Below are 10,161 nucleotides of genomic sequence, written 5' to 3' on the forward strand. Positions count from 1 at the left end.
AGCAAACAGTTAATTATCCACTTTTATTATTGGATTAGAACATAAATTCACACCATAATATTGAGGCAAAGACTATTTAATAAATAATTAAGTCATAAATTTAACAAGTATAATGAAATAAATTTTAACTATATTTTAATGATAATATTACATTAAGTTTATTTTTAAATGCTATTATGAAATTAAAAATATTTGAATTTATGAAAAAATACTTACTTAATATTCATATGGTTATCCACTTGTATAATCAAAGACATAGAAACAAGGTTTGCTCAAAATTATTTTTTTTTCATTACAATCTAAATCAAATAATATCTCACTCAAATCTAAGTAAGGCAGACATTATAATTAACTCAAATTTATTTAAATTTAACTAAAATCTAACATCTATTTATAAAATAAATAAATAAAATATTAAGAATTAAATTTGATTAACAATTTTACGTTTATAGAGTAGATGGTATTTTAGCTGGTTAATGTAACTATAATATTTTGCTACTAGCATACTCTATACTTCAATATCTTAGAATCTAAAATGCATATTTGCTTATCTTGAGTATTTGAAAAAGCAGAAAAAAAATACAGCGAATTATTTTTTACATAAATAAATTATAGAGAAATCCAATTTAAAACATAAACACTTATGTCTGACCAAAGCTAGAAATTCAAATTGATAACTTTAAAAACATCTGTTGAATTGTAAATAGTAATTTAATTAGAGCTCTTATCATAAATTGCAATCCAGTTTTAATCATTATCAAATTATTATGCAAGAAATATCTAACTCTAAGGAATTAAATATAAAATATGATAAGGACTATTAAATAAATTTTTATGCCAATAGAATTCATTTTATGATTAGAAGAAGTGAATTTAAGAATCATCATATTAAGTTTACCCTATATATATGTTATCAACTTGTTATGTTTTAATTATTATCATATTTTAACTATCTATGACATTTTCTGATTTCTTGTAGTATCGCGTATCATCTAAACGATAATAATTAATTTTTTAATCAATTGGTTAATTTTTTATAGATGTACTTGTAGTTGTTAAATTTAATAATTGTTTTGTAAGTAGATCAAATTTATAAAAAATGTCAAATTCACAAAAGTATATTGATTTATCATCATAGAAAAAATCTGTTATGAAGAATCCAGATTAAACTCTATCAAAATTTTATAGGTCAAATGAATAAGCTAAAATATCATTAAATCCAATAGCAAATATCTCTTTAGTTATTTATGAAGTCAAAAAAAAGTTTGTATAAAATATACCTAAATTAACTAACTAGTATTTAAGTGTTCTACTGCTTATTGAAAATGGTTAAAATAAATTGCCAGCTGATTTCAAATAAATAAGATCTCCATCAAAAATTACAGGTAATTTTTTATCTCTATCAATAAACATAAAATTTTCAAAATTTTAAGAAGGAGAAAAGCTAAAAATCTAAGTTAAACTAGCTGTTACTAAATCAAGCTAGTAAAGTGACTAATCCTGAAGGTTGAGAATCACTAAAAAATTATCTTGTACAACGATAAAACTGCCCTATATGTTAGTCAAATTAGCAAATATTCTTTGATTTGCTAAGTCTACTAATAAGAATATTTCTAATATTATCAATATTTATTTGGATTAAATGTAACATACATTAGACCTACCATAATAGCTCTATATATTATAATTTATTATAAGCTTTTTATTAACAATATCAGTGATATATTCTTATATAACTTGGAAGTCAGTTGAAAATGATGTTATTAAATACTAATTATCAATTACACGATTAATTTCCTGTTGTATGCCTTACACTAAAAAAGATTATTAAATCGTTGTCAAAATTCTTGGATTTTTTTAGAGGTTATTCAGTTAGTAAATTATATTTTACTTGCTTATAAGAACCTACTAAAGGGAATAATTATCATTTATAGTATAAAATTAAGGTTTTTAAGTTGCTTTATTTACATTCAAAATTAGTTAATTTATAGATAGAGTCTTGAATCGATACTATACTTAGCTCATTACTTGATTATAAAGTATAATACTTTAGCTTAAAGATTAATATGGATTAAGAAATTCGAATAAGAAATCATTTTTGATTAAATTGTATTTAACTCGTACACAATCATTATAAATTCCAAAGTTAAAAGCGTATTGTATTGATATTCTTAATAAAATCTATATTTCATCTTACTATACCATAAAACCAATTACTTCATATTTTGGGTATTTCTTGTTTATTTATTTAAAATTTACACTAATTTCTGTTTATGTATTTTAGTATTAATTGAAAATGTCAGTCAAATTTGCAAATAAATAAGAATTCTAGTTTTCAAGTAAAATAAATTGGCTATTTAAAATATGATTAATACTATCAGTAATAAATAAAAAATAATCCTGAGAGATTACCTAATTTATCAAAACTCCATCGTAAGTGTCATTAAATTTTATAAAGAGTAGATTTTGGCTAATTTAATCACATTACACTATCAAGTTAAGTGATTAATATGAAAGTAAAAAACTAGGAAAATAGTCAATTTGTAAAATGAGGATCTAATCTATGAGTTCTCCATCTTACTGAAATGTTAATTTGTAGAAAAAATTTTAATTACCATGAATTTTTGATGATATAATATAATTATCTTTTTGCAGCAATATATTTTCAGGAATATCACTGAAAGATTTTTTTGACTATCTAAGTGAAATAGAAAAGTCCTATTGAAGTGTTCCTACCTAATATAAATTAAATATATTCATTAAATTGAGTTTATTTATAAGTTAATTTAATAATTACAAATAGTTAATTAACTAGCTTAGACTGAAAATAATATCTGCTTAATATTTTTAATTGAATTATTTCTCTGATTTATAGTTAAATTGTATTAATTTTTTTATTTTATATGTCATACCATTTTAAATCTGATTCTTAAAAATTAGTCATGAAAACGAGCTAAAAAACATCATCTACATAACTAATATTATATTCTTATCCCAAATTTTATTCATCGAATTCTATTTGTAGAGTCTCAAAATTCATAACATTAAACCTTTATCCCTGGAGAATTCCACCATAAATTCCTGAAAAAAAAGTGGATATATAGGTCTCATCTTATCTATCAAAGAATGAATATGCGTTTATCTCTTGTAAAGTTTATATAGTTATAATATTCCAGTTTTAATCCACAACAGCGAAACTGCAAGAACTTCCACTTATAACTATGTATTAATTCTCTTTAAATATTGCAATACCATTCACAAATGTATTCATAACAAAGCTAGATAATTACTGAATTTGTGGGCATTCCTGAGTATATTCACAAATCTAGCTACTATAATTCTAATAATAAGATTATTGACAGTTATTCGTGCATTTTCTACTTTCGAAAGGTGGATTAAGAAATTATAAATCAGATTCGCAAACACCTTTTTTAGCATTGCACTGATTGTTATATTTATCAAGCACTAAATTCTGATCACAGGCCAGACAAATTTATTAAGAGGTGCACTAGACGCATCCGTTGACCTTGCATTTGATGCATCTTTTGCCTTCGCTATCAATAACTTCATATTTTTGACATTAATTTTAACAAGTAGAAATATCATCATAACTCATGTAAGAGTTTTTTACACAGCCAATACATGCTTTTTGGCTTATATTAAAGCAATTTTAGCAATCTGATGAGCAGCTAAGACATGCTTGTGATAGAGCGTCAAATATTTAAGATATTTAACACGTTTGAGCTAAACAATATTATAAAAATATTAAATTCACTATAATTTTTTTTCCTATATGTGATCTCATAATTTATATCCCTTAGTTAATCTAATTTGATAAGTAAATTCAAAAATTATAAGCAATTTATTATTATTACTTAGTAAGTAGTGTATATATTAATACAAATCAAAATTATCTTTGCGTTCATCTCTTAATATAAAAAATAAATTTGAAATTACAATAAAAAAGTATAAAAATTCTACTATTTTAAAGCTAAATTACAGTCTTATGACATTTCAACAAAATAAAATATGAATACTTTATTTCAAATTAATAAATTTTTTTTTACTTTAAATAAACATATTTTATAGTTTGCTATAAAAAAAATGAAGAAAAAAATATAAAGCTTAGCTTAAGTAATTTAGAAATTTCTAAGAAAAATAAATTTTCAAAAATATATTTTAATATTAAATAATTAATTTTAAATTAATTTTTTGTGATATCTCCTTATAAAAGCAAATTTATAAATTTACATTTGATAATCAATTATTAAATTTTGTTTTTTCTTTTTATCCATTTATAATTAATTAAATTCCATAAATTTCTATTCAATATTTTTGAAAAAAAATAAATGATATAATAGATTAAATCTTACGAAGAATTAGAAGAAGTAATTATTTATTTTTTTATTAATATCCTATAAATTTATTTTAATTAATAAAAAAAGTTTTTAAACTCATCACTTTAATCTCATAAGGTTCTCCATATTTATCTATAGTATATTTAATTTTAAAATATTATTAAAATTTTTTTTATATTTAACTTTCAATTTATTTAAAATATTAATTTTTCTAATAGAAATTCTTTTCATTATTCTTTCACTGATTTGTATTTATACAAAAAATTTTAATCATTTATTCTTCATTTTTTATAATTTGATATTTTTTGTTCATTTTTTGCTAATTACACTACACTTAATAAAAACAGTTTATTTATTTTTGATTGTAATATTTTTAATAAAAAAAAATTAATTTAAAACATTAAAGCTCTTTTAATTTATTTGATTTATTTTTCTTTTTCTTTTCATTGTGCTTGCTTGATTATTTTTGTTTCTTTTTTTTTATTATTTATAAATTAATCTTATTTTTTCATATTATTTCTTCATTTTTTCCTTCTCATTAACTAATTAATTAAATATTTTTTCTCCAATATTTAAAAAGGAACAATTAAATTGGTGATGAAGGTGTATTAGGCTTAGGTTCTGCTTTGGCAAAGTGCACTAATCTCTCAAATCTGACACTTGACCTTAGGTAAAAACAGTTTATTTTTATTGGATTGCGATATTTTTAATTATATAAACTAATTTAAAACAATAAGGCTCTTTTTTCTTTTTCTTTTTATTGTGCTTGCTTGCTTTTTTTCTTCCTTCTTTCTTAATTTAACTCGTTGTTTTATTTTTAACTTTAACATTTATTAATTAATTATTCTTATTATTTCAAATTATTTCTTCATTTTTTCCTTCTCATTAACTAATTAATAAAATATTTTTTCTTCAATATTTAAAAAGGAACAATTAAATTGGTGATGAAGGTGCATCAGGCTTAGGTTTTGCTTTAGCAAAGTGCATTAATCTCTCAAATTTGTCACTTTTCCTTAAGTAAAAACAGTTTATTTATTTTGGATTGTTATATTTTTAATTATAAAAACTAATTTAAAACAATCAGGCTCTTTTTTCTTTTTATTGTTCTTACTTGCTTTTTTTTTTGTTCTTTCTTTGTTAATTTAACTCATCATTTAATTTTAAACTTTTACATTTATTATTAATTAATTAATCTTATTATTTCATATTTTTTCTTCATTTTTCCTTCTCATTAACCAGTTAATAATATATTTTTTCTTCAATATTTAAAAAGTGGTAATTAAATTGGTAATGAAAGTGCATCAGGTTTAGGTTCTGCTTTAGCAAAGTGCAATAATCTCATAAATTTGACTCTTGACTTTTAGTAAAAATAGTTTATTTATATTGGTTTGTTATATTTTTAATTATAAAAATTAATTAAAAACAATAAGGCACTTTTTTCTTTTTATTCTGCTTGCTTTTTTTTTTGTTCTTTCTTTCTTAATTTAACTCATCATTTTATTTTCAACTTTTTCTTTTATTATTAATTAAATTTTATTATTTCATATTTTTTCTTCATTTTTTCCTTCTCATTAACTAATTAATTATATATTTTTTCTTCAATATTTAAAAGTGGTAATTAAATTGGTGATGAAGGTGCATCAGGCTTATGTTCTGCTTTAGTATAGTGCACTAATCTCTCAAATTTGAAACTTTTCTTAAGGTAAAAAAAGTTTATTTAAATTGGATTGTGATATTTTTAATAATAAAAATTAATTTAAAATAATAAGGCTCTTCTTTTTTTTTCTTTTTATTGTGCTTGCTTGCTTTTTTTTCTTCCTTCTTTCTTAATTAAACTCATCATTTTATTTTCAACTTTTACATTTATTATTAATTAATTAATCTTATTATTTCTTCATTTTTTCCTTCTCATTAGCTAATTAATTATATATTTTTTCTTCAATATTTAAAAAGTAATAATTAAATTGGTGCAATGGGTGCATCAGGCTTAGGTTCTGCTTTAGCAAAGTGCATTAATCTCTCAAATTTGACACTTTGCCTTAGGTAAAAACAGTTTATTTATATTGGATTGTGATATTTTTAATTATAAATACTAATTTAAAACAATCAGACTCTATTTTCTTTTTCTTTTTATTGTTCTTGCTTGCTTTTTTTCTTCCTACTTTCTTAATTTAACTCATCATTTTATTTTGAACTTTAAGATTTATTATTAATTAATTAATCTTATTATTTCATATTTTTTCTTCATTTTTTCCTTCTCATTAAATAATTAATTATATAATTTTTCTTCAATATTTTAAAAGTGGTAATTAAATTGGTGATGAAGGTATATCAGGCTTAGGTTGTGCTTTAGAAAATTGCATAAATCTCTCAAATTTGACACTTTTCCTTAGGTAAAAACAGTTTATTTATTTTGGATTGTGATATTTTTTTTTAAAAAACTAATTTAAAACAATAAGGCTCTTTTTTTACTTTTTCTTTTTCTTTTTATTGAGCTTGCTTTACTTTTTGTTCTTTCTTTGTAAATTTAACGCATTTATTATTAATTAATTAATCTTATTATTTCATATTTTTTCTTCATTTTTTCCTTCTCATTAACTAATTAATTATATATTTTTTCTTCAATATTTAAAAAGTGGTAATTAAATTGGTGCAATGGGTGCATCAGGCATAGGTTCTGCTTTAGCAAATTGCAATAATCTCTCAAATTTGACACTTGACCTTAGGTAAAAACAGTTTATTTTATTGGATTGTGATATTTTTAATTATAAAAATTAATTTAAAATAATAAGGCTCATCTTTTTTTTTCTTTTTATTGTGCTTGCTTGCTTTTTTTTCTACTTTCTTAATTTAACTCATCATTTTATTTTCAACTTTAACATGTATTATTAATTAATTAACCTTATTATTACTTCATTTTTTCCTTCTCATTAACTAAATTAATTATTTATTTTTTATTCAATATTTAAAAAGTGGCAATTAAATTGGTGCAATTGGCGCATCAGGCTTATGTTCTGCTTTAGAAAAGTGCATTAATATCTCAAACTTGAAACTTTACCTTCAGTAAAAACAGTTTATTTATTTTTGATTGTGATATTTTTAATTAAAAAAACAAACTTAAAACATTAAAGTTTTTTTTTATTTTTCTTGCTTGGTTGCTTATTTTCTTCCTTTTTTTTTAACTTAACTCATCATTTTATTTTCAACTTTAAAATTTATTATGAGTTGATTAATTTTATTATTTCATATTATTTCTTCATTTTTTCGTTCTCATTAATTAATTAATTATATATTTTTTCTTAAATATTTAAAAAGGAAAAACTAAATTGGTGATGAAGGTGCATCAGGCTTAGGTTATGCTTTAGCAAAGTGCATTAATCTCTCAAATTTGACACTTTACCTTAGGTAAAAACAGTTTATTTATATTGGATTGTGATATTTTTAATAATAAATACTAATTTAAAACAATCAGGCTCTTTTTTCTTTTTATTGTTCTTACTTGCTTTTTTTCTTCTCCTTTCTTAATTTAACTCATCATTTTAATTTTAACTTTTAAATTTATTTTTCATTAGTTAATTAAGCTTATTTTTTCTTCATTTTTTCATTTTCATTTATTAATTAATGATATATTTTTTCTTCAATATTTAAAAAGGAACGACTAAATTGGTGATGAAGGTGCATCAGGCTTAGTCTCTGCTTTAGTAAAATGCACTAATCTCTCAAATTTGACACTTGGCCTTGAGTAAAAACTGTTTATTTAAATTGAATTGTGATATTTTTAATTATAAAAACTAATTTAAAACAATAAGGCTCTTTTTACTTTTTATTGTTCTTGCTTGTTTTTTTTCTTCCTTTTTTCTTAATTTAACACATCATTTTATTTTCAACTTTTATATTTATTATTCATTTGTTAATTAATCTTATTTTTTCATATTTTTTCTTCATTTTTTCCTTCTCATTAACTAATTAATTATATATTTTTTCTTCAATATTTAAAAAGTGGTAATTAAATTGGTGATGAAGGTGTATCATGCTTAGGTTCTGGTTTAGCAAAGTGCATTTATCTCTCAAATTTGACACTTGACCTTAGGTAAAAACAGTTTATTTATATTTGATTGTGATATTTATAATTATAAAAATTAATTTAAAACAATAAGGCTCTTTTTTCTTTTTCTTTTTATTTTACTTGCTTACTTTTTTTTCTTCTTTCTTTCTTAATTTAACTTACCATTTAATTTTCAAATTTTACTTTTATTATTAATTAATTAATCTTATTATTTCATATTATTTCTTCATTTTTTCCTTCTCATTAACTAATTAATTATATATTTTTTCTTCAATATTTAAAAAGTGGCAATCAAATTGGTGCAATGGGTATATCAGTCTTAGGTTCTGCTTTAGCAAAGTGCATTAATCTCTCAAATTTGACACTTTACCTTAGGTAAAAACAGTTTATTAATATTGGATTGTGATATTTTTAATTATAAAAATTAATTTAAAACAATAAGGCTCTTTTTTCTTTTTATTGTTCTTGCTTGCTTTTTTCTTCCTTCTTTCTTAATTTAACTCATCATTTTATTTTCAACTTTAACATTTATTATTAATTAATTAATCTTATTATTTCATATTTTTTCTTCATTTTTTCCTTCTCAATAACTAATTGATTATTTATTTTTTCTTCAATATTTAAAAAGGTAAGACTAAATTAGTGATGAAGGTGCATCAGGCTTAGGTTCTACTTTAGCAAAGTGCATTAATCTCTCAAATTTGACACTTGACCTTAGGTAAAAACAGTTTATTTATATTAGATTGTGATATTTTTAATTATAAAATTTAATTTAAAACAATAAGTCTCTTTTTCTTTTTATTGTACTTGCTTACTATTTTTTCTTCTGTCTTTCTTAATTTAACTTACCGTTTCATTTTCAAATTTTACTTTTATTATTAATTAATCTTATAAATTCATATTTTTTCTTCGTATTTTCCTTATAATTAACTAATTAATTATAATTTTTTTCTTCAAAATTTAAAAAGTGACAATTAAATTGGTTATGAAGGTGCATCAGACTTATGTTTTTGCCTAGCAAATTGCATTAATCTCTCAAATTTGACACTTTATTATGAGTAAAAACAGTTTATTATTATTTTGGATTATGATATTTTCAAATATAAAAATATATATATATTACAAAAAAGTTCTTTGTTAGCTTTTATTTTATTTGTTTTTTTCTCTTTTTTATTCCACTAACTTTATTTTATCATTTAATTTTACTTAATATTTTTAAAAATTTACACAAATTTATTATTATAGTTCTTTCTCAAACTATGAATCATATGTAAAAAGCAAGTATCTTAAATTAAAAAGATTAGTTATCTTTGAAATAAGATTTTACGAATGATAAACATGTAGCGAAAAAAGGATGAATAAATATTAAATGTTTGAATAATTGAATATTATGTGTTTTATTTTACAATATTTTGAAAAAGTTTTTTTAACCTAAAAAATAGATAGATACATTTTGTTATTGTTTTTTTTGTTTATAAATATCATATTTTTATAAAGTAATATATAATTTATAAAAAATCAAAAAATTTAAAAATTAAATTTACTGAAATAAATTAATTGCTCTATGAAAGTACTCCGGTTATATAGAGGAAAAAGTATCATCTAGTGCAATTTTTTCAATAATTTTTAAAATAATAAGGCTTAATTAAACCATATTAAAAGGTTTTAAAAACCGGCCTTAATATATGAAACTTTACTGTATATAAATAAATAAATAAATAAATAAATAATGAAGTG

At 20.9% G+C, this 10,161-nt stretch overlaps 3 protein-coding genes across 3 annotated transcripts in view; 2 read left to right on the plus strand and 1 right to left on the minus strand. All coding sequences in view use genetic code 6, as the record gives it.

Moving 5' to 3' along the window:
• Positions 1 to 353: 353 nt before the first annotated feature.
• TTHERM_00901800 (hypothetical protein) lies at positions 354 to 3,616 on the minus strand (the record flags this gene model as incomplete). Its single annotated transcript, XM_001027053.2, has 8 exons — positions 354 to 387; positions 445 to 508; positions 642 to 1,595; positions 1,654 to 1,674; positions 1,786 to 1,905; positions 2,049 to 2,267; positions 2,616 to 2,736; positions 2,798 to 3,616. The coding sequence occupies 8 exons, from the start codon at positions 3,614 to 3,616 to the stop codon at positions 354 to 356; spliced, it is 2,352 nt and encodes a 783-aa protein (XP_001027053.2).
• Positions 3,617 to 4,303: 687 nt separating this feature from the next.
• TTHERM_000901809 (cyclic nucleotide-binding domain protein) lies at positions 4,304 to 9,757 on the plus strand (the record flags this gene model as incomplete). Its single annotated transcript, XM_012800830.1, has 16 exons — positions 4,304 to 4,388; positions 4,446 to 4,495; positions 5,286 to 5,375; positions 5,632 to 5,721; positions 5,971 to 6,060; positions 6,312 to 6,401; positions 6,662 to 6,751; positions 6,995 to 7,084; positions 7,332 to 7,421; positions 7,674 to 7,763; positions 8,011 to 8,100; positions 8,359 to 8,448; positions 8,710 to 8,799; positions 9,053 to 9,142; positions 9,393 to 9,482; positions 9,670 to 9,757. The coding sequence occupies exons 1-16, from the start codon at positions 4,350 to 4,352 to the stop codon at positions 9,755 to 9,757; spliced, it is 1,347 nt and encodes a 448-aa protein (XP_012656284.1). The 5' UTR covers positions 4,304 to 4,349.
• Positions 9,758 to 10,153: 396 nt separating this feature from the next.
• TTHERM_00901810 (hypothetical protein) overlaps positions 10,154 to 10,161 on the plus strand; it is a gene marked incomplete at both ends in the record, with an annotated part of 216 nt that continues 208 nt past the window's right edge. The window contains one exon of the mRNA XM_001027054.3: positions 10,154 to 10,161. This exon is cut by the window's right edge and continues 208 nt beyond it. Coding sequence (XP_001027054.3) covers positions 10,154 to 10,161 — 8 coding nt within the window.

This window comes from Tetrahymena thermophila (assembly GCF_000189635.1).
Source record: "Tetrahymena thermophila SB210 genomic scaffold scf_8253908, whole genome shotgun sequence".
NCBI classification, from domain to species: Eukaryota; Ciliophora; class Oligohymenophorea; order Hymenostomatida; family Tetrahymenidae; genus Tetrahymena; species Tetrahymena thermophila.